Genomic DNA, 24,920 nt, shown 5'->3' with positions numbered 1-24,920 from the left:
AGGATCCCCAGGTATATTAGAATCATTATTTCTTCACTGTTCCTTCTTGGTGGGTAATAATGATAATAATAGCAATAACAATAACTTGCACTTGCTTGGCACTTGAGAACTGACTTTCATGTACACTTCCTACATCTCCCACCACTAATTGCTGCTGAAGCCAGTCAGTGGCGCTCTGGTCACACCACTCTCATTCTTGTAGAGCTAGAAGGATGATATCATGAAGTCATATAGTATGAAGATGGCAAACATAGTTCAGAAACACTCTCAGACAACTTATTGATGCTGATCACACATACATGGGGCCTTTGATCCAAAGGTGTAGATTTTTATTTGGACTTCAATCTAAGGAGGAGTGAGCTTCTAGTCTGGTATAATTCACCAACTGATGCTATGTCCTGAAATTCCACTGAGATTAGTGGTCTTAAAGTATCACAGTACACCCCTGGACTTTACAGTACATGGAGCTAGAATATGGCTTAAGCGATGAGGGGGTGGCTCTGTTAGTTCTAATTCAAGTGTCTAGATATTTGGACGGGGGGTAGATATTTGAGTGATTTTTTCCTTGCCACTGTGCTATCTGAAGGGCTCTAGGAGTGGCTCTGCCATTGGCCAGCCTTCCAAAACTGGGCAGAATTCCATCAGGTCAGTGTTGGAAGTGCAATGGAACAGTTTTGATGTGTGGCCCATTCTTGAGTAGATAATTAAATCTGCTCCACTACCAAGCTTGGAAATAAGGTACAATACTACCAAGCTTGAAACTAAGGTACAAGAAGGTATGGGTGTGAACCCAGAAGCCTCCTTTTCCCATCTGACTGTGATGCTAAGCACAGTGGAATCAACCAAAAGATGTAGGAAGAGACTCTGCGTGAGTTACACCCAGCATTCTGTAGGTTAAGGGCTCATTGGACTTTCCCCTGTAAAGCTGAAATACCAATAGAGAGAAACAGGGTCCCATTTACCATTGTGGGATCAACATGCAGACTCAATCACTTTTTTTAAAGAGTATTCTTTTGCCAAAGATAGGAACCATCTATAGCTATTGCACTACCAATAGGTCGGGCCTCACTACAAATCCCCTGTGTCTCTAGGATGCCAGTGCTACGCTCTAGTGAGAGTGTCAGTAATGAGTTAAGGACCATGATGCCAGCTGTCAGCCTGTGGGCAGGAAGAGGGATGGTGGAATCTTGCGGGTCATTTATGGGAAAGGAAGACTAAATCTCTATATGTGCATGAGCCTCTGCCCACACTCACACGCACACACAGTGTAGGGTCATAGTGGATGGAAGGCCTAGCAGGAATCAACGGCTGAGGGCTGTAGCTTACATGATCAGGGTTGGCCCGTCCATGGCCTTCCCTTCTGTGAAATAGAACTAAATATCACAAAGATACTGCATGGCTATTTCGTCTGTTTACATATCCACTTATATGTTTGGCCAAACTGTTACTGAAAACAAGAGTATTCTTCTTGGGACAAAAGAAGGGAAGAAAGGAAGGATAAAGGGAGGCAGGGGGAAATCTTTTATGTAATTAATATCTAAAGCAACCCCAAAACCCAGGTTTAAAAAATTAAAATTCAACAGTAGATGTGGCCTCTCCGGTATGCAAAACAGCAACCAGAAATGCTCAAAGGCATTAGCAAAATAAACCATTAGTAAGACAGACCATTAAAACAAGAACAGAGGGCTGGAGTTTAACTTAGTGGTAGAGCAGTTGCCTAGCCCTGGGCTTAACTCGTAGAACCACCAAACAATCCAACCAACAAAGAAAAGTAAAACAAAATAAAGCAAACAAAAAAACCACAGCAACAGCAAAAGACAGATAAGAGGGTTAGCAAGAAACCAGGTCTTCCTGAAGGAGTGGAATACTTCTACAATTACCATTTCAGAATTCTAGAAATAGTGTAATACCATTCTAGAACTGTCTACCTTGTTTAATGATTCCCTCATTCTTAGAAGACAAGGCCTAGTGCCGCACAAGAAAAATCTGCACAGAATGACAGCCATGTCTCATCACAAAGCCAAATCCAAGATGATAGCCATATGCAAATAACACACTTTTGTTTTACCCTAAACAGATGAAATGTTCCTTACAGAATCGTTTCATTCCTCTCAGAAGTCAGAGACCTCAGAATGAGAAAAGTGATAAATGACACTTGTCACGTGACAAATGTTATGGGTGGTCAGATTATGGAGTAATGAAAAAGTTGTATGGCGCCTGTTGCTATACTGAATCTCGCCGTTTCTAGGCTCTCTTGGAGTCTGAGATGTATTGGGATAGTATCTTTTTGCACCATGATTAACATGACACAGTAGGAACAAGCTTCTGACAAATCTATGTCCTCTTACCTTACCCACAAGTCCCTAAGGGCTCCTTGTTCTCACGATGCTTCATCCTGAGGTGACTTCAGATCAGGCAGGAAGGACCTGGCAGGCCACTCCAACTTTCTCCTTCCAGCTAAGCTTTCTGTATCCCTAACATCAGCAGCTGAAGTCAGTCACTGAGTGAGTCCTCAGTTCAGTAAAACCCCAGACAATACTTCTACTCCCTGGGTGGCAATGGGTGACACTTGTTCTCCTCTGCCTTCCCCCTCCCCATACATACACCGGGCATGCAGTCCATCAGAACCCAGTTTATATGGGTGTAAGAAGAAAACTCGGCAAAAGCTGTTATTTTTAGAATCCTGCTTATCCCTCCAAAATGCCAACAATTTTGGCTTGGCATTCATTCCAACTCAAGCTCGCTGTGTATCCAGGCAAAGCCACAGGCACTGGGTGGAAAGGATCTGCGCCTTCAAGGAAGCTAGAATGTGGTCATCGTCAGCTAGCTACCTAAACCAGCAGCACCCACATTCCCATTCAAACAACCCAATGCACACTTATAGTGTACCTGCTGTGTGCAAGAAAGGTACCAGATCCCTTTTCATGAGGGGTAAGCTCAAATAAGAAAGAACCTGGACTAATTATGGTGTGTGTGTGTGTGTGTGTGTGCGCGCGCGCGTGCGCGTGCACATGCACATGTGGCTTGCAACATATGGGTATTAATATTGGATGGAAAAATCTGGCTTTTTATTGTCTGTCTTTTTTTTTTTGCCAGTCTAAATTGGGCATGTCTGTTTTGGCAAGTTGTAGGCATCTCTCTTGTATTTCTCACCCAGAGACTTCCTCAGACAAAAGAAAAGGAGAAAGATGTGGGAGTCCCCTAGGAGAGGAACCTGCTCCCAAACCTGGTACCAACCCCTCCTGCCAGTGGCCCCTCTTCTGGGCTGGCTTCACTTTTGGGCACTTCTGAGCAGCTGCCCCTCCCCATCCCTGTGAAGACCTGAGATTGAGCGTGGATTTCTGTTCTCCACAAACTGTGCAGCAAGGGCCCTGCCAGAGGCGTCGCTTCTTGTCATCTCCTCTTCCCGCTCCCAAGTAGAGGCACCTAAACAGAGATTAGATTTCTGGTTTCAAGGCATGTCGAACCAAGCACACTGAATGAACTTGAGTTAGCTAATTAGCTCCGTCTCTCTTCTTTCTGTTTCCTGGTCTGAAAGTTCCTTGATGACAAAGTGACCAGGAAGGTGTTGATTTGCATCTTAAGATCTATGGGTAACGCTTCTGGAGTGGGGAGTTTTATTTAGCAACTGCTTGAACTTGTGTATGGGGTCGGGAAGGAGGTGGAGCTGACCCCAATCGGGCTGTCAGAGAGTGGGGCATGGGTGGTGCCCACAGCCACGCTGATGCCCCGGGCCTCCATGATGGCAGTCAGCAGCTGCTGCTGCTGCTGGCGCAGGGTGTCTGCGATGAGCAGGGGCAGGGAATTGAAGCTGGCGGTGAGGTGCTCCAGCTTTGACTCCAGGCTGCCAATCTGCTTCTCCAGGTCTTCACTCCGATCATTGAGCTCTGTGATTAAGTCATACATGACGTTCTGCATCTGTGTGAAGAAACAGCCAGAGAAAGGAGAGGAAGGCTCATCACAGAGTAATCTACCACGTAAAAAGGAGTCGTCCTTAGAAAGGCGGGAATGACCTTTGCCCCTATTATGCATGATCTGGGCAAGAAAGGAAGTCCGGGATACTGTCTAGGAGACAGAGAGGCAGGCTGACGTTGGACTTTTTTTTTCTTTCTCTTTTGGCCAGTCCTGGGGCTTGAACTCAGTGCCTGGGCACTGTCCCTGAGCTCTTTGGCTCAAGGCTAGGACTCTTTGAGCCACACCTTCAACCTTTTTGGCTCTATTTATTTTTGAGATAGATTCTCCCTTATTGTGCCTGGCTAGCCTGGACCTTGATCCTTCGACTTCATACTTCCTGTGGTTGCTAGGGAAGCTGAGATGACAGGCATGTGCTGCTGTGTCCAGCCTTTTCTGTTGAGATGGGGTCTCATTAACTTTTTGCCTAGGCCAGCCTCAAATCGATCCTCCCAAACTCAGCCTCCCTAGTAGCTAGGATGACAGATAGGAGCCTCTATGCCTGTTTGAAAAAACACTCTTTTGTTGTTGTTTGCGTGTTTTCCTTAAATGGAGTAAGTCTCTAAATAGTTGTCATATTCTTACAGAGGCTTGAGCTCCAAGCTTACCTGCCTGCTAGTATCTAGCAATACAAGGGAAGGCACCGAGTGGAGAATGGCTAATGCCACAGACTTAATTAGCAGGCCAGGGTTCAAGTGCAAGTCTACAGCTCACAAACAATGTGACCTCTGTCAAGCCATTTAACCTTTCCTAGCCTTGGCTTCCTTATAAAATTGGAGTTAATAACTACACGTAGTTCCAAGTTATGGCATTCCCACCCCTTACTTTCAACACAGCAGCCAGAATCTAAAATAGTGAAAAGTGTAATTAAGTCCCCTGTCTCAGTGCTCAGCCAGGAGGAGCTGCCTTGTGGATATACGGGGCTTCCTCTGCCTGGCCCAGGAGGGGTACACACTTTGCATCCGTTTGGATGTGTCTTAAGATCTATGTGCGTGTGCACATACACACTGGTGCTGAGGCTTGCACTCAGGACTTGGGTAGTATCCCTTAGGGTTTTTGTTTTGTTTTGCTCAAGACTGATGCTCCACCACTTGAGCTATAGCTCTACGTCCAGATTTTGCTAGTTAATTGGCAAGAAGCGTCTCTTGGACTTTTCTGCCCAGGCTGGTTTCAAACCACGATCCTCTCAGTTTCTTGAGTCGCTAGGATGATAGACGTGAGTCACCGGTGCCGGGCCCAGTTTGAACAATCTTCAAGGGCCATTCTACCTGACAGGCCTTGCTTGACTACTTCAGTTCAAACTCCCCTCTGAGCACTGCTGCTCCCCACACTCCCGGTAGGCCCTGTCTCCAGGGAATCACCTTCCTGCTCCCAGCACTGCCAAGCTGTGTTCCAGCCCTACTCCACTATCACAGCTGCCCTTGTGTTAGTCTACATAACATCCATAGTTCTCCCAGCAGATTGACCAATGCCAGGATGCCAGCTCTGAACATCAGACCCGGGATCAAGATCCACAAGAGCGCCACGCTCCCAGGGGCTCAGAGGTAGCAGGTTAGGCCTCGGAGGATCTGCCAGCGACTATACCTCCCCTCTCCGCCACCTGATTTCATCTAAAATGGCAAGCGACTCCAGGAGGAAGTGAAAAACATCCCCAAGCCCCGAGGAGCAGGAAACAAGGCGAGAGAAAAACAGAAGGTAAAAGAAGGAGGCAAAATCAGATGGGAGAGGGAGGTGTGTATGAAAAGGTAGTGGAATCCTGCCAGCTGGAATTCACCAGGCTGCACCAGGAGGAGCTGGCAGAGGTGGGATGAAGATAGCTCCTCTCTGCCACTGCCAGAGCAGAATGCTGTATGCTCACAACTCTTGGAGGAGAGTGACTTTCAAAGTGAACGCTCTCCCCTCACTAATTAATATTCTCAGAGCCTCCTCAAAGGCGTGAGTTCTTCCCGGAATGTCCAAACCTCAGCTTCCTATGACTGGACCACAGGGCACTCTCATGAGCTCGGACTCGCTGTCCTGGCCCCCAGATGCGGGCCCCAGTGCTGGGAATTGCCAATTGCCTGACCTTGGGATGAGCGCTTTGTTCCTTTGGATCCTGGTTTCCTCATCTATATTCATCATCAGCTGTATTCATTTACAAACTCTTTTTTTTTAATTTACAGGTATTATCTTACTGGGTCACCTGAGCCTCTGATTGTGGGAATTCTTTTTTGTATTTTGATTGAAGAAATGGGAACTGCTGGCGAAGAGTCCAAGCCCTCCCTGTTCTGTCACCATGTAAGGCAGTTATTCAATATAGAAAGTAATATTTGGTAGCCATGTGCCAAGTTCTTAATCTTGTGAGACACCCCCAGGGCAAAGGTGAGAAGGTGGTGATTTAGGAGGGAGAAGAAGAAGGAAAAGGGAGAATGCCTGGTGTTTATCGCCTTTCTGTATCCCCTTGTGTGATGACAAGGCATCCCTGGGCACATCTCCTGTGAGGAAAAGACAAAGACTGGATAGATGGCAGGGTTCACTTCTTATTCAGGTCTTAGGCATGTCCTGCACTGTGGTTCTGCAGAATCTTCCCTTAAGCCCTTTCCTACATAACTCTCTCCCCATTCTAGTAGTCACTTGCAGCCCAGATTAGGTATGTCTTAATTCAGCACACAAGTCATAAAACCATCTTTCTGACTCACTGGTGTTTTTGTTCTTGGGCTCTGTATATATGGCACTGCAGAAAGGGGGGCTTGAAAGTTGAATTTATCTGGTATTCCTAGGGTCACATCAGCCATGATGTGTCCTGCCAGGTGAGAGGAAAGATGGGAGACTTAGTGACCCCTAAAAAGAAATGCTCTGTGGAATTTTGCTAGGCCATTCCTGAAGCTTATTCCTGAGTGGACCCCAGCTGTTTCTCTACTTGACTCTCTTCATGGCCATAGCTTATTGGTTCAAGGGCAGACATGTGACCCAAAATAGACAATTACCTCACTTCTGAGAAATTGGAATTAAGACCAAAAAGGAGGCAGTCTATACCTGGGGCTAAAACTGTAAAGTGTACTGTCTGGATTAGGGGACTGCCAAGTTTGCCATGGAGACAGGAAATACAAGGGGAAAAAAGAAAGGGAGAAGTCAGGCACTGGTGGCTCATGCCTGTAATCCTAGATACTCAGGAGGCTGAGCTCTGAGGATCGTGGTTCAAAGCCAGCCTAGGCAGGAAAGTCTGTGAGACTCTTGTCTTCAGTTAACCAGGATTGGCTCTGTGGCTTAAAGTGGTATAGTGCTAGCCCTGAGCAAAAGAGCTCAGAGACAGTGCTCAGGTCCTGAGTTCAAGCCCCATGACTGACAAGAGAGGGGTGGGGGAGATAATGAAGTAGGCTGGTGAACAGGAGAGAGAAGAGATGATATAAGGGTGTCACTGAGTGCTTCTTAGGTCCCCTTCTAGTCAGTTCTTTCTGAAGTCTGACCACACACTTGCTTTGAGGCTCTGCCTACAATGAGACTCTGATATCTCTAGGATGAAGTTCCCCATTTTTCAACCTAGTTCCAGTAGCTTTCTGATTTTGGAACCTGAGAATATTAACCAACATACCCAAGATCCCATAGAGTCCTCCCCTACATACTTGAATCATGCTCATACCCTCCCATTCAAGGCTCCACCTTAACCCCCTCCAAAGGCACACAGGCCTGTGGGCTTCTCCTGAGCTGTGCCAAGCCATTAATTCCCTGATTGGAGTCCTCACAAGCTTAGGAGTTCCTTTTTTTTTTTTTTTTCTGTGATCCCTCAATTGAATGAGGCACCCGCATAGTCCTAACAACCATCCATTTCTGATTGCATCCTTTTTTCTAAGGGTGCTTAATTTGCCTGAGGGAGTTTCTCTTGCTTTCCCCAGAGAACAGGGTTCTATTATGATAATTGACATCTGCTGGAATGTTCTGCCAGCCTGGCCCTGGGTTATACATTAGCTATGCACTTTCTATCAGAAGGCAGGGAGGAGGGGACTGTTGGAGCGGGCTCCATCTGCAATGTCGACGCCCAGCTCTGCCCATAGTGTGACCTTCACTTCTTTCTCTTTGGAGATGTTTAAGAAGGGTGAATTTCTTTTTAGTGTTTATGGAAATTCAAAATGTCAATGTAATATTGGACCTTAGGCCCTTGGATGCCCAAAGGAGATCTCCCCCTCTCTCCTTTCCCTCCTCCTCTTTTTCTCCCTCTCTCTCCCCTCTTTCTCCCTATTCACTGCCAGATTTCTGCCTCATGGAAAAATTCACACACAGAGACACACAGACACACAGACACAGACACAGACACAGACACAGACACAGACACACACACACACACACACACACACACACACACACACACACCTGCACCACCAATTTAGAGCCAGAAAAACTAGGTTGTAATGATTGGGATATGCAGAAAAATAAACTTCCTATTATAACGACAAACCAGAAAATGTTCCTAAGTGTAATCCAGGCCATTAACATGGCCATTGTCACTGTTTGGTCTTGCTTAAAGGTGCTTCACTACTGCGTGGTTCATGTTCCTCCTTAGAAGCCCCTCAATACACAGCTAACAAACAATACCACACTGAAAAGATTTCATTCCAAGTAAAGACAAACTCGATCTTGACCTATGTAACTTAAAAACAAATTGCAAAAACCTTGAACCTTGATTTTTTTTGGTCAGTTGTGGGGTTTGAACTCAGGGCCTGGGCACTGTCTCTGAGCTCTTCTGTTCAAAGCTAGTGCTCTACCACTTTGAGCTACAGCTTCACTCTAAGTGGTTAATTGGAGATAAGAGTCTCATGGGGACTTTGCTGCCTGGGCTGGCTGTGAATTGTGATTCCCTCAGATTTCAGCCTCTTGAGTTGCTAGGATTACAGGCACAAGCCACCAGTTCCCAGCTCTTGATTACTTCTTTTTAGCCAAAGATGAACTGTTCCTTGCACAGGTCCTGCCCTGTACATTTTGGGCATAGTCAAAGACACAACTGAAAAGTCTCAGTGCCAGCATCTGGGAACTGGAATGTCTTTGGGTTAAGCCACTCACCTTGGAAAGGTCCACCAGGGTGTTGGCTTGGTCACTCAGCTTCCTCTGCTCCATCTTGACGCTCCTCAGTCTGTGGGGGAAGAATTGGAACAACCAAGCCTTCCAAGCCCATGTTATGCTTCAGCCTTAGTGGCAGAGTCTACAGCCCTGAGTCTGAGTCTACAGTATGAGGTCCTTGAACCAGGTAACAGCCAAGAGAGCTAAAGGCTTGCCAGGCCCCCAAGAAAGCACACTCTTGTCTCTGTGCATGCTCAGTCTCAGTCACTTTGGTTTCCCGACTTTTCTCAAATCACTGCCTTTAGTCAGGATGTGCATTCTCCCTTGAATGACTATCTCTGATCTTTTAGGGGATCCCCAAACCTCCAGATCAGAATAAATATTTTCATCCTTTGCTTTTCCATTGTACTTGAAAAAAAAAAATCTTGCCAGGTGCTGGTAGCTTAAGACTGTCATCCTCCCTACTCAAGAGGCTGAGCTCTAAGGATTGTGGTTCAAAGCCAGCCCAAGTAGACAAATCTATGAGACTCTTATCTCCAAGTAACCACCAAAAAGCCGGAAGAGAAGCTGTGGCTCCTGTGGTAGAGAACCAGCCTTGACTGGAAAAGCATCCCAGTACCAGCACAAAAGCAAAACAAAAACAAAAACAACCTTACTCCTCTATCAGAGAAAGGATCACTAGATTTCAATGCAAGGAGTGTGCATACATGCATGCAATATACGATCCTTTAGAGGCTCTCACTCTAATCTTTATCCTCCACGCCTGGCAGGCGCAGTACCCGAATGACGGGACTGTATCAGGCCCAGCTCCACCCTGGTGCTTGTGGAGAGGCGCGGACTCCATTTCTCCCATGCTTTCCAGGTATATTAGAAGAGGCTGACAGAGCTGCAGGGCTCCCCCTCCCCCAACGCACTTCTGATTTGGCCACCGTGGCTGAGCTGCCGTGGTACTCACTGGTGGATAGCCTGGAGGAACTTCCTCTGGTGTTTTCTGACTTTGGCATGGTCAATCTTCTTTAGCAGCTTTGTGTGTTTATAGATTAGCCACGTTTCCCGGAGGACATTGGCTGCAGCATTCTTGATCTAAGAAAAAAGAAACAAAGCCGGCTGCTATCAAGGGTACTTTTCTGAGGTTCATATAGTATGTTTTCCTTGGGTGTGTGGCTGTTGTCTACCCCTTAAAAAATAATTCTGCAGTGATCTATTTTCTTAATCAAGAGCATGGAACTTTGAGACCATATGATTAAAATTCGTCTCTTATTAATCCTGTACTGGATGCAGTAGACTGAAGCTTCGAGTTGAGAGGCGTTTCTTCTTTCCTTCTTAATTATTTCAACACTGCCTCTCCACTGCTGTTGCTGATGCTATATTTAGACAGACTGCCTTGGCAAGACCTTGAGGACCGGGGTACCCTTTGAAAAGATAAATACATGCCATTACTGCCCTTGAATCCAGGATTCTGCATTTTATTTGAGATTTTTCCTTGAGTGTACAAGTATAAGGCACTATAAAAAAATTCAGAGAATAAACAGATTTCCTATCCGTTGGAGATTTTCTTTTAGTTTTTAATTTTATTAATTTACTCTATTGTGATTATAGAGGTGATGCACAGAGGGATTATAATTACATGAGTCAGGTAATGAGTACATTTCCAGTGTCTTCTGTTGCCTCGTTCTCTCCCAGTGGCTCCTTCCTCAGCTAGAGATTTTAAAGGGCCTCTCTTTAAGGAAATATTTTTTCTACTGATTGGAACTTCATGTATCAACAAGTCCACGGTTTCTTCTCCTAGATGGCCCAAACCCTTCTCCCACCATAATTTTACATGGAAATGCAATTGACATAAAACTGAAATAATTTCAAGGTGATGTCTGGAAATCAGTGAAGATATTTAGGTGTGAAAGCCGAGCTGCCTCTTTCCCAAGGCTGGCTCCTTCTCCCTTCACTGCAATCACACGTTTCCACATATGATGCTGTCATCTGTTGACATGGAAACCATCGATATCGCCCAGCTCACGACTGAGCCGAGACATATCAATGGCATCCAGATGGCAGGGGACAAAGTTTTAATCCAAACACAGACATCTTCAGCAATTAGAAACAAGAGCAAGAGAAAACATTCCTTATTAAGCACAAGGAAAACAGATTTTTGATGAACCATCTCCATTTCTGTCAGCTATGCAAATTGGCACAGGTCCTTGGGCCCCAGGCCCGGAAGTAAGCAGACCCAACTAGAAGCAATCAGGTTACTAGCCAGAAAGAAGTTTAATAAAATCAGAGAACACAGACCCATTTCTTCAGACTGACATCAACAGATGGGACGTTGTTAAAATACTGAAATGTGTGGGAAGGCCTAGGAAACATTGTTTTTGCAGACTGATAACTTTTGTGTGTGTGTATATGTTTCAAAAATTTATTACTCAGGCTGGATTATATTTTTTTCATTGGCACTGAAGTGATTTTTTTTTAAAAAAGAACAGCTAAGTCTTCTCAGAGATGTCTAAGTGACGTAAATATTGCTTCCCTTGTTCAGTAAAAAAATCTGCTGTGAAGTGGTTTGAAATGATTTCATTGCTCACCTCTGGTACTTTCCTGCCTGGAAGCAAGCAGGTGGTGCTGAGTGCAGGCTGGAGGTGACCGAGTCTAGTGAGCGAGAATAGGCAAGGTAGGGACAGAACCGTCTCTGAAACTCAGGCCACGGTGGGCAGTGGCTTCTGACCAAAAATGGTGACATTGTGTACAACTACTTAAAGATAATAACAACCAAAAAAAAAAAAAAGTGAAGGCAGCGTGGAAGGTGGTCTTTCTTTCAGGAGAGCCTGTATGGTTGCTGTTCTATTGGAGGAATGAGGACAATTTGATAGGTGATTTCTTTAGTTCCCTTGGGTGCTTCCAAGACAGGCCCGCCCATGCTTTACTGGCGTTAGCGGGGCCCCAGTTAATTCAGTGAAGTCTTAGGAATGAGGATAGAGCTACAGAGTGTCAAAGTCCACAGACCTTGGACAGTCCCAGTGTTCCAACTGGAACAATCATTTGGAAGGAGGAAACCTGTGGGTTCTGCTAATCATTAAGCAGTTGAGGAGCAAATGCTTAATTATCCATAGGATATGGAAAGACATTCTTCCTTTAAGAATGGCTAAGAAGCCAAACAAAGGTGCAGAGGAGCCTGAGGGCAGCACCCAGATACCAGGCAGAGGTCTCTGAGTGCATCCTCTCTTAGGGTCCTCACTTTACAGATGAAGAAACTGAGATGTAGCCCAAGACCCTAAAGTTATCAGTGGCCAACGGAATCAATGTGGATTTGAGTGTTAGATAAGCTATAAAGTGCCAGACAGATAGATGGTTATCGTCATTCCAACTCAAGCCCCTTACTCAAAATAAGAGGGGACCACTTCACGGAAGTGGGATGTGAGGCCAAGTCTAACCAAGAGCCAGGCCTAAGAAATGCATAAGGTTTGCATGCGGTCCAAAGGAAGGATGGACTGGATTTCATCTGTATACAAAATGACTTTCTGTTTCCCAGGGATCAAGGGATTAGAAAGGATATTTGAGACAGAGAGATTTTTGAAATCATCATGGCCCTTGCTTAGCAATAGGACAGAACCCAGAGTCTAGGTCTTGCACTTAACTCCAGCCCAAATGTAAGATAATGAAGTCACCGCACTGTCAGGGCAGCTGGGGGGCAGCGACATCATCTTTATGGTTTGGAGCTGGAGGCCCTGTGCATTCAGGAAAGTGATGTTAAATGCAAGCCTTTGTGCTGACTGAAATTAATTGCCAGCAAACAGCCAGGCACCAAGCTAAGTAGATCAATATCTACAAGAGAAAAAAAAATAGGCTTTTAACTGCACTATGCTCTCCAAGGTAGATAGAAAATGCTCTTGTGACCAGGGTCTACCTCCAGTTCACCTGGCTGATTGCTCTGAACATTGTCAGTTGATGGTGTGAGCCCCTACAGGGCTTTCTCCACAGGGGCCGTAGGTACCTCCTGAGCTCTTCTGGTGCCCTGGGGCACTAAGCCCAAAAGTCGTTCCCAGGATGTCGGAAGTGTGGAGGCGCAGGATTTGAGACCAAAGCAGCAGACTGGTAATGATTGCTTGATATTGGCCATGAGCACAGTGGCATAGACGGCCGAGAGGATGACTGGGCGAGGACCAGTTATGTGGAAGGCTAGCTTTCTGGCTTTCAAAACTCATATGCCCACAGGCTGACTGTTTTCTATAAATCCATAAACTTTCTATCCCCCCAAGTTTATACTCTCACTCTAATTAGGGCCAGACGGTGTCCGTGGGGCCTATGTCGTGTAGGAAGAGCTCTAAGATTAGGAGGCCTGGGTAAGAAAGTGATCCAGCAAAGATCCCACAAATAATAGTGACAGCTGACATTTATCAAGCACTTACATGTGCCAGGCTCTGTGCTAAACACAAATGTCTGCATTATTTTATTAACCTCCAGAAAAAACTTGATGGATTATTAGCTCCATCTTATATATACTTCTGAACTCTCTTAAGATTCACTTCCTCTAAGATTCACTTCCCTTGCTTGTTCATTTGGAAAACCTTTTAATGAGCACCTACAATGGGGTCAGACAGTTCCAGAGAGAGAGAGAGAGAGAGAGAGAGAGAGAGAGAGAGAGAGAGAGAGAGAGAGAGAGAGAGAGAGAGAGAGAGAGAGAGAGAGAATATGGAGACTAATAACCTTTTTTTTTTAGTCAATCATACTATTAACTTGAGATCATCCTTCCTCAGTTTCCAGAGTTCTGGGATTACAGGTGGGCAACACTATGCCCAGAAAACTAGTAATATTCTTGCCCTGACGGAATCTATAATCTTGTGAAGGAGATAGGTGTGTACTCTGTAGTATAGAATCAGATAATAAGTACTTCACAGGAAAATAAAGCACAGTACAAGCTAGAGTTATAAGTGCTATTGATCTGTGAAACAGGCTTGTATTGATTAAATGAGAATATGCTTACAACTTTCTAACACAGTGTACCTCAATGCATGGTGTTAAATTAATATTATTCTCTCAATGTTCTTTCCTTCTCATCTTCCCAAATCCCAACAAAAGAACATATGCAAAGGAACACATATGTCAGTTCCCTGAGCTCCTGGATATAGCATTCTACGTTCATTTGCTCTGGCCATCTTTCTGCCAAGGAAATCTGTCCTCTTGGTATTACAGATGGGTTGAGGATGAATAGGGCAGTGAGGGGGATGAAAAGAGCCAGGTTTGGATACTATGTTGCCCCCAAATGCCACAGGGAGATCTTGGAGAGAAATTCCAGGAGCCCCCCTGGCAGAAGAAATGATTAGCCTAACCAGTATGTTGCAGGAACCCTTCTCCAGAGACCGTGTTCTGCCTGGAGGTTGAAGAAGGGGAGGGAAGACGCCAGCACAGCCTGCTATGTGTGACTTTAGCAACTTCAAGAAGTCATGTCACTTGACTGGAGATGCCTGTTGTACACAGGACTGGAGAAGGGAGTGGCTCCTTTTTTCCCATCAGCCGAACCTCCTCTTCCCTCATCATCACCCCCACAGACTTCCTGCCGACTTCCTGAGGCTGCCCTCTCTTCATCACCCTGCCGACTTCCTGAGGTGCCCTCTCTTCATCACCCTGCTCACACCTCCCCTCTTTCCTTCCCTCCTTCAATTCCACATTTCCTGCCTCACTCAGAGGGAGAGGGGTTCCACCCCCATGGCTGGCAGGAAATTGGGGTGGAGAGGGAGGCAGAGAGGAGATGTATTTCTGTGGCTGGAAGTTGGAGTTTGAAGCTCTCCCCATAGCAACCTGGTAATGAATGGTAGGTAATTTCATAATGCTGTTAATGTGATGCTTAGCTAGTTCAGTGTTAAACTGGCTCTTCTTTCCAGCAAGCCTAGGACCCTACCCATCATGCCATGTTCCAAGGAACAGACAGCTCTGAAAGACCTGCTGGGTTGTGGTTGAAGAGCTGCCACTAGCCTGAGAAGGAACCAGAGCCTGGACAGCCTCCAGCTTACTGCGCATGCACGTGGCTGGGGCGCGTGCACATGTGCCCCTCCCCACCCCCACACACACCCTGGATCTGAGTCTTTTCATCTAGTGGGGATTTTTTTCTCATCCTCGAGGATCTTTCCATGCTCCAACAGCATGTTTCTACTGCTGTGGTTAGAGAAACACCATGCCCAGTATCTCCGGGACAGAGCCATTGTGGGGAATGTCATTTATAATCTCTGGAGAATTAGAATTCCTGGTAACTGCTTAACAGATCATCCAGTGAACTTTTAAAGGATAAAAGCTTAGTCTAGGGATTCACTCATGCCAAGCCACTTGCGGGTCAGCAGACCTTTTGCCAGACTTCTCTATCTGACAGAAAGAAAGAAAGAAAAAAAGACTAATATTATGTTTTTCCTATAAGGGATCTCTACTAAGAGCAAATCTTTGAATTGGCTAGCTGAGGAAAAAAAGTATTTTTCTGAAAAGCATGTCAGATAAAACTTTGATATGCTTATAAAGTTATCTTTAACTTCATTCAGTAGTTACTGGGGGCTACTGAGGTTCCTGGGTACGGCAGTGCTATGTCTAGAGATAAATCAGTCTACGGAGAAGCAAAGCACTGAATGATGAGTAAGTAAGGAGGCCCAAGTCAGCAGAAAAGGTGGCAACCTCTTGTCATGGAAAATGGCAGCTTTAGGCGTGGGTTGCAGGGGCTCTGGAGAGGCCATTGTCTGCAAACAACCAAGACAAGGTTTTTCAAGCTTGGAAAGGAACACTCCCCCTGCCCTCCCCTGGAAACAGAGCACAGAAGAGTAGGAGCTGGGATGAAGTCTTTGAGTCTTGACATTGGAGAAATAATGATGTTGGTAGCAGACCAGGGAAGTCAACAGAAGGAACTAGCTTAAGAAAGTTAGGGGTTGAAATTTTTGCTCATTGATTTCATGGGAAGTGAAGGTGGATAAGGTGTATGGGTCATTAGACCCTACATCAAGGAGATGGAGAGGTGATGGTGGGCCATTTGTACACGCTCATCTAGTTGACTGGAAGGTCTGCCTGCTGGTCTGAGTGAGGAGGTTGAGTGTGGCACACAAAGCATCTATCCATGGCACCTCTGAAGCCAGCATGGCCAAGGCACCTCACCCTGCCACACCTTCTGAGGGTGGTTGGTCACCAGAGGTTAGGTATGAGGGCAAGGATCAATTCTTACCCATCTTCGTGTTCCTGGAAACATCAAGAGACAATACCCAAGGAGCATTCTCTGTGATAGGCATATCCATTACATAAAACAGAAAGATGACCACATGAAGATCTGGGCGGGAGAACAGCTGGAACTCTGGGACCATTCCTACAGTCTTTCTGTGTCACTTCTATATTATCTAGTAGCCCAGAGGTTAGCAATAAGTGATAATTATAGAATAACAATGGCAGTGACACTGCAAAGTCAGTGTGGGAAGATCTGATCCTATTAAATAGAGATGACGTTGCCACCAGGGCTGACAAGTTATACAAGAAGACAAGGCAGGGGATTCAGCAAAGCCAGAAGTGAGCTTTCCCCTGCGCTTTCTGCACATCACTTCCCCGTCCCATAATTAAACCAAACAAATATAGCGCTGGCTGTAGTGGTAGTCCGTCTGAAGCAAAGTAGGATGAATGAACACTAGAACAACAGAGAATGTTTATGATGCTACATTCCTTTTTTTTTTCTTTTTCACTTAGATGTTTGAAGAATCAAGGTGGTGGATACTTGTAAGGGATTGCTTATTTTCTGTTAAAGCTACTAGTGGTCCACTCCTAGGAGGTGTGCAATATGTAATTAGCTCCTTCCACAGGAATCTCTGTGTCTCTGTCTCTCTAAGAAGCCATTGAGATCTCATGATTGGAATAATAAGCCATTCCACTTGGACACATGGGACATTTGGAGAGGCGAGGACCCCACGGGGAAGAAAGACAGGCTTTCCAGTGGACAGGTCAAAATGAGCTCAAACCAGACCAGACCAGGGTCAAACCCAGCTTCATTTCAATCAAGGTTATGTGAAAGTCCCCATACTGCGAGCTTTGAAAACCTCCTGTGTAAGAACCGCCAGTGTTGTGTTGTTTATGTCTCTGACAAAAGATACTAGACATTAAAGGGACATTTCAACAGATGTAAGTGTTCTCGGAAAAGTGAGATGTGATTCGATTAAGAAGGTACCTTGCATTCATGGCTGAGCAATAAATATTTGTGGATTTGATTTTCAATCCTACTCTTCCTAAAGTAAGTGGCCTTGAAGAAGATTTTAAAGAATTATTTTTGAAAGATTGAAATTAGCATCCACAATCTCATCTCCTTCTACAATTATATTGCAGGAAAAAAATTGTTTATTTTCCTGGCAAACGAGGGAGCTGGCTTTTCTTGGCTTTATTTTCCCCTAGTGTCTGATTTACTGGGTGAAAAATGGAGAGGACAAAATACAAAGTATATTCTTGGCTTTAAAAAGAAAACCAGAATAAATAGAGCCTGCTAATGTTTCTGTTCTTGGTAAACAACTTTTGGAGGCAAAAATCTCTTGCCCCTTGCTACTGCATGCAGTTTTAAACCAGCGAGACATCACTAAGTTGTTTCAGGAAAATAAATGCAACCACATCCCCAGTAACTTTAGAAATTGCCTTGGTGCCAAGCATGACTTTAGCAATGGGATTAGTGGGGTGGTGGTGTGTGTGAGAAGAAGAAAGGTCTGGCTAAAGGATGAGACCCAGTAGGGTGACAATGTCAAATACTGCCTTCCATCCTTTTTTTTTTTTTGTGCCAGTCCCAAGGCTTGAACTCAGGGCCTGGGCGCTGTCTCTGAGCTTCTTTCACTCAAGGCTAGCACTCTACTACTTAAGATACAGCGCCACTTCCAGCTTTTTCTGTTTATGTGGTACTGAGGAATCGAAGCCAGGGCTTCATGCATGCCAGGCAAGCACTCTACCACTAGGCCACATTCCCAGCCCCCTGCCTGACATCTTGGTGCTTCAAATCATCTTTTCTTTTCTATAGCTGGTAGGTCAGGGCCATGGTATACCTCATTCACGCATTTATATGTCAACAATTTAGGGATATTTGCTTGTACCTGGTCCTGTCTATATCTGTGGCAGCTCTGTAAAGAACCCAATAAATGTAATCAAAGACCAAACAATCAAACACCATAAATAATTCTGCTGAGAAACCAGAGAGGCCTTGGCAACTGCACATTTTCCCACTGCCTTCCCAGAGAGCTCACATACCACTTTGTCATTCTCTCTCTCTCTCTTTCTCTCTCTCCCTCTCTCTCTCCCTCTCTCTCTTTGTTCTCCCTTCCTGCCTTTGTCTCTATTTCTTTTTTTTTTTTTTTATTTACTTGTTTATTTGTTTACTTTTTTTTTTTTATTTTTTTTTTTATTATCAATTGAACATAAATTTTTTTTTTTTTACAAGGTGCTGTGCAAAGAGGGTGCAGTTACATAGTAGGGCATTGTGTACATTTCTTGTGATATCTTACAACCTGTTTTCCCATCCCTTGTCTAGGTCAGGTAGACCCATATGCAGTATACAATGTATCAAGCACATATACAGTGTTCACAGACTTGGTCTCTACTGTCTCTCCATCTCCCTTTGTTAACAGTCATATATCAGGGAGATCATGCCCCTTTGTTTTCTGTGTTCTAGGCTTGTCTCACTCAACATTATTTGTTCGAGTTCTGACCATTTCCCTGCAAATAACAATATTTCACCATTCCTAATCGCTATGTAGTATTCCATTGTGTATAAGTACCATATTTTTTGGATCCATTCATCTGTGGAGGGGCATCTGGGTTGTTTCCAAATTTTGGCTATTGTGAATTGTGCTGCGATAAACATGGAAGTACAAATGTCCTTTTGATATCTTGGGTTTTGCTGTTTAGGATAGATGCCTAGGAGTGGTATGGCTGGGTCATAGGGTAGGTCTATATTGAGCTTTTTGAGAAACCTCCATACTGTTCTCCAAAGTGGCTGTACTAATTTGCACTCCCACCAACAATGGAGAAGGGTTCCTCTTTCCCCACAGCCCCTCCAGCATTTGTTGTTTCCTGAGTTCAGAGTATAGGCCATTCTAACTGGGGTGAGGTGGTATCTCAGGGTTGTTTTTATTTGCATTTCCTTTACTAGCAGGGATGTTGAGCATTTCCTCATGTGTTTCTTTGCCATTTTTATATCTTCTCTTGTGAAGTCTCTCTTTAGCTCTTTTGCCCATTTCCTAATAGGTTTATTGGGCTTGGAGGGGCTTAGTTTTTTGAGTTCTCTGTAGATGACAGATATCAGGCCTTTGTCTGTTGCTGTGCTGGTAAATATCCTTTCCCATATCGTTGGCTGTCTTTCTATTTTGGTGGCTATGACCTTAGCTGTGCAGAAACTTTTTAATTTGTAGTAGTCCCATTTGTTGAGTCTTTCCCCTATTTGTTGTGCGCCTGGGACTCTATTCAGGAAGTTCCTTCCTGTGCCTATAAGTTCTAGTGTCTTTCCTACTCTGTCCTTCAGTAGTTTCAAGGATTCAGGTCTGATGTTGAGGTCCTTGATCCATTTTGAGTTGATCTTGGTGCATGGTGATAGGCTTGGGTCTACTTTGAGTTTTCTGCATATGGCTGCCCAGTTCTCCCAGCACCAGTAGTTGAAGAGGCTATGTTTATTCCATTGTATGTCTTTAGCTCCTTTGTCGAATATCAGTTGGCTGTAAGAGTGCGGTTTTATTTCTGGGTCTTCAATTCTAATCCACTGGTCTTCCGATCTGTTTTTATACCAATACCATGCTGTTTTTGTTATGATGGCCTTGTAGTAGAGCTTGAAGTCTGGTATGGTGATACCTCCTGCACTATGTTTTTTGCCTAGAATTGCTTTGGCTATTCTAGGTTTTTTGCTGTTCCATATGAACTTATGGATTGGTTTCTCTATTTCAGTGAAGAATGTGGCTGGGATTTTGATAGGTATTGCATTGAATTTGTATAACAATTTGGGCAGTATGGCCATTTTCACTATATTGATTCTGCCTACCCATGAGCATGGGAGGTCTTTCCATCTCCTTGTGTCTTCTTTGATTTCCCTTATTAGATTTTTGTAGTTTTCATTGAATAGGTCCGTCACGTCCTTGGTTAAGTTGATCCCTAGGTACTTTATTCTTTTTTTGGCTACTGTAAATGGAATCGTTTCCATAATTTCCTTTTCTGTTTGTCTATTGCTGGTGTACAGAAAAGCTGCTGACTTTTGTGGATTGATTTTGTATCCTGCTACTTTGCCAAATTGGTTTATTAGATGTAGGAGTTTGGGTACTGAGTTTTTTGGGTCCTTGAGATATAAGATCATGTCGTCTGCGAATAGGGATAACTTGATTTCTTCCTTGCCGATGTGGATCCCTTTGATGTCCTCCTCTTGCCTTATTGCTATGGCTAGGGATTCCAGTACTATGTTGAACAGAAGTGGGGAGAGTGGGCATCCTTGTCTTGTTCCTGTGTTTAGGGGGAATGATTTAAGTTTCTCTCCATTTAATATGATATTAGCAGTTGGTCTGTTGTATATGGCTTTTATTGTTTTGAGGAATGTTCCATCTATTCCTGTTCTCTCCAAAGCTTTTAATAGGTATGGATGTTGTATTTTGTCAAAGGCTTTTTGGGCATCGACTGAGATAACAATGTGATTCTTGATTTTAGTTCTGTTTATGTGGTGAATTACATTGATTGATTTACGGATGTTGAACCATCCTTGTGACTGAGGGATGAAGCCTACTTGGTCATGATGTATGATATTCTTGATCACTTTCTGGATCCTGTTAGCTAATATTTTATTGAGGAGCTTTGCATCTGTGTTCATTAGTGATATTGGTCTGTAGTTCTCTTTTTTTGTTGGATCTTTGCCTGGTTTGGGGATGAGTATGATATTAGCTTCGTAGAATGAGTTCGGGATTTTTCCCTCCGTTTCTATTTCGCGGAAGAGTTTGAGGAGTATTGGAATTAGCTCCTCACTAAAGGTTTTGTAGAATTCATTGGTGAATCCATCTGGGCCTGGGCTTTTCTTAGTAGGGAGGTTCTTGATTACCTCCTGTATCTCACCGTAAGTTATTGGTTTATTTAGTTGATTTATTTCTTCTTGGTTCAGTTTGGGCAGTTTGTACTTCTCTAAGAATTGATCCATTTCTGTAAAATTATTGTTTTTTGTTGAGTAGAGGTTTTGGAAATAGCTCCTTATGATTGTTTGAATATCGTGTGTATTTGTTGTAATTTTTCCTGTGGAGTCCCTGATTTTACGTATATGAGTCTCTTCTCTTCTTTTTTTTGTGAGTCTTGCAAGGGGTCTGTCAATTTTGTTTATTTTCTCAAAGAACCAGCTTTTAGTCTTATTTATTTGTTGAATGGTCTTTCTATTTTCAATCAGATTTATCTCTTCTTTAATCTTTGTAATCTCTCCCCTCCTAGTCGTTTTAGATTCTGTCATTTCTTGTTTCTCCAGTTGTTTTAGTTTCATCGTGAGGGTATTCACCTGCTCTGCTTCCATTCTTTTAATGTGGGTACTGAGTGCAATGATCTTGCCCCTCAGTACTGCCTTAGCTGTGTCCCATAGGTTTCTTTGTGATGTGTTTTCTTTGTCATTGTGGTTTATGAATTCGTTGATTTCATCTTTAATTTGATCTGTGGCCCAAGTGTTGGATAGCAGCGTGGGGTTTAGCCTCCAAGAGTGTGTATAGGCTCTGTGGTATCCTTTGTTGTTGAGGGTTACCTTTAATCCACTGTGATCAGATATAATACATGGGATGATGTCAATTCTTTTGTATTTGCTGAGGTTCTTTGTGTGGGCTATGACGTGGTCTATTTTGGAATATGATCCATGGGCTGCTGAAAAGAAGGTGTATTGGGTCTCTGTAGGGTGGAAGGTTCTATATAGGTCTGTTAGATCCATTTGGGCAATGGTGTTATTTAGGTCCTCAGCTCCCTTACTAATCCTCTGGGTGTTGGATCTGTCTCTTGGAGAGAGAGGAGTATTAAAGTCACCCACTATGATTGTGTTTGCATCTATCTTGCTCTGTAATTCTGTGAGAATTTGCTTGACATATGTCGGGCCTCTTTTGTTCGGTGAGTATACATTTATCACCGTGATGTCTTGATTCTGGATTTTTCCTTGTATCAATATGTAGTGTCCTTCTTTGTCTTTTTGAGTGGACTTTAAAGAGAAATCCAGCTTGTCTGAGATCAGGATGGCTACACCTGCCGTTTTGGTGGGTGCATTTGCTTGGTAGATCTTGCTCCATCCTTTCATTCGAAGCCTGTTTTTGTCCCTTGCTGTAAGGTGGGTCTCTTGTAGACAACAGATGTCAACTTTTTGCTTGCGGATCCATTCTGCCAGTCTGCTCCTCTTGATCGGGGAGTTTAAGCCATTTATATTTAAAGAGATCAAGGATAAGGGTGTTTTTTCTCCTTCCATTTTCTTGTTGGGCTGTTTTTTCCTGTTGTTGTTTTTTTTTTTTTCTTCTTGTCTTTAGTGAGCTTGTGTTTCTGCTGGACTTTGGCTATTGAAGTTTCTTTCTGAATCTGTCTGTGTGTCTTTTACGATCTCTGTTGGGTGGGCTTCCCCTCTTAATATTCGCTGTAGGGCTGGTTTTTTATTCACATACTCCTTTAGCTCCTCTTTGGTGTGGAAAGATCTGGTTCTCCCTTCGAATGTGAACTCCAGTTTCGCTGGATATTTGATCCGAGGTTGTAAATTGTTATTCTGAAGTACTTGGATGGTGTTCTTCCACTCACTTCGAGCTTGGTAAGTTTGTGTGGATAAGTCGGATGTTATTCGAATCCTCTTCCCATTGAAAAAAGTTTCCTTCTTCGCTTTGGCTGAATTCAGAATTTGCTCTTTAATCTTGAGGTCTGTAGTCTTGAATATTATGTGCCTTGGGGTGGTTTTCCTGGGGTCTGGCCTGCCAGGTGTCCTATAGGCTTCTTTGTCTCTATTTCTAACACATTTTTTTTTAAAAAAACTGCCTTGCAACATTAATCACAGAATATTTTCTCTAGCTTTCAAAAGCCCAATTGGAAATGTGGGCTTGCTCGTGGATCCCTTACTCTGCCTAAGTTCTAAATGAGAGAAAGGCCCAGACCTTCTATCTGAAGCTTTGGTTCTCTGTTGGGAAGAGGAAAGTCTTGTAGGAAGTCAGATTCCTGACCTCCATTCAGGCTGCTGTGCTAGAGAATCTCCCATAAAAGCTGTCATTAAAGAAACAGCTCCTGCCTAGCTCACTCGTCCTGCTGTTACCCTTGGAAGGCTCATTCCTGTCTCTTCGAAATAAGCGTTCTCTTTTCTGACAATTCAGTGGGGTGTCTGATTTTTAACAGCTCCATGGTCTCCCCATTCCTTCATATTTTCAGTGTTTCATCCTCCTTAACCACTCTCATAAGTGTACAAGGGAGAAACATTATCCAGAAAACTCAAAAGGGGGAAATTGGATGATGACATTTTGATGAACAACAATATTTAGGAATGTGGGCTCTACTGGAATGATCATTTTAAAAGATATTTTTCCCAACAAAAAGGATTAGATTTAGAAATATTTCCAATATAGTTTTAAGACTCTCTACTGTCCTTCCTGATGAGAATCATGAAAATATTTGAGCATAAACAAAATTGTTGTATCATGCTGTGTGATTTATTGAGCACCATTAGGCACGGGGGTGGGTTATACCATTGTATGCCATTGGTTAATTATCAGGAAAATTATTTGGTTGCCTGAACCGTGCATAGTGATTTAATGGGAGATAGGAGCCTGTTGTGGTGAGATGTTGTGTTAATTATGTGGAGGCTATTTGCCTAAACTCAGGGCTCCCTTAATTCTCCATTTGAAGACACAGCCCTAATTCACGCTATGTAACTATCTTCTTCCATCTTCTATTTTGGTTGTAAGTCCCCCAGGAACACATGGATACGTGACATCTTACCCGTTTGGTGAGCTGAGTGTCCATCATGAAATTGTGGACATGCTTCTCTGCTTTGGTGAGTTCCAGCTTTCGGGCCACCACGGCTACCACAAGGGCAGTGCACCCCGCACCCTGTGGGAGGACATCAGGACAGCAGTAAGAGGCAAGATGTCATATTCAACGTGCCCCATGACCACTGCGGGCATTTCCTAGGAATGGCCTAAGGACTTGAGCTCTCTGGCTGGTCAACACAAGCCATAAGTCCTGTCAAAACCTGGTAGGAGTGGGGCTGGGATGTAGTTAGTGGTGGAGGCTTGCCTAACATGCATAAGGTTCTGGATTTCATCTCTACATCTCAGAGAGAGAGAGAGAGAGAGAGAGAGAGAGAGAGAGAGAGAGAGAGAGAAAGAGAGAGAGCGAGAGCACTGTGTGGGGTCTTCATTCAAGAAGGGGCCTGCAATGCCTCTTAGCTTCGCCTCTGTAATAGATCTTGGAGAGATGGAGTCTTCATAGAGCTAGCCAGTCCTTAATGCTGTGTGGGCTGAGACTTTGGGGAATTAAATCAAAGGAAAATCCCTAGGCCCTTGCCAGACTGTGCAGTGTGCTGTGAGACAGAAGATCTGCATGTTCCAAACCCATGGCCAGCCCCAGCCCAGGGGGCCCAGCAGGAAAAGAAGACCATGCACCAACCACAGTATGAACACAACACCTATTGACATTCAATTGTTTTTGTGAAAAACGAAATGAAGAGGTTATGCATTCGCCCCAAAACTGTCTCTGAGAGAGCACTGGGGGGCACCCAGTGACAGTACCTGCCCCCCAGCTGGGTCTCCCCACCTGAAGGTCTGGGCTGTGACTCAGCACAAGCGATTGGCTCATTCCTCTTTCACAAGGAGTTGCCATCATGCAGAGATATTTTTTTTTAAGACGACAATACTTATGCCTAAAAGCAGGATTTAAGTGATTCTATAAATGAGTCTTGGGCTTTTCCAGAATAATGTTCCTAGGCTGCTCTGGTAGATCCCTTACAAGAGAAC

At 44.2% G+C, this 24,920-nt stretch overlaps 1 protein-coding gene across 2 annotated transcripts in view; it reads right to left on the bottom strand.

The window, feature by feature from the left end:
- Positions 1 to 735: 735 nt before the first annotated feature.
- The window catches only part of Kcnn3 (potassium calcium-activated channel subfamily N member 3), a 158,424-nt gene continuing 134,239 nt past the window's right edge, over positions 736 to 24,920 (bottom strand). For both annotated transcript variants that reach the window (XM_048357329.1, XM_048357330.1), the window contains 4 exons: positions 23,905 to 24,015; positions 9,938 to 10,065; positions 8,986 to 9,055; positions 736 to 3,918 (listed from right to left, as the gene is read on the bottom strand). In XM_048357329.1, the coding sequence (XP_048213286.1) occupies positions 3,622 to 3,918; positions 8,986 to 9,055; positions 9,938 to 10,065; positions 23,905 to 24,015 (606 nt within the window). In that variant the 3' untranslated portion in view covers positions 736 to 3,621. The remainder of the gene's footprint in view (positions 3,919 to 8,985; positions 9,056 to 9,937; positions 10,066 to 23,904; positions 24,016 to 24,920) is intronic.

Source organism: Perognathus longimembris, chromosome 11 (assembly GCF_023159225.1).
Source record: "Perognathus longimembris pacificus isolate PPM17 chromosome 11, ASM2315922v1, whole genome shotgun sequence".
Classification (NCBI taxonomy): Eukaryota; Metazoa; Chordata; class Mammalia; order Rodentia; family Heteromyidae; genus Perognathus; species Perognathus longimembris.
This window is presented reverse-complemented; position numbering and strand designations above follow the sequence as displayed.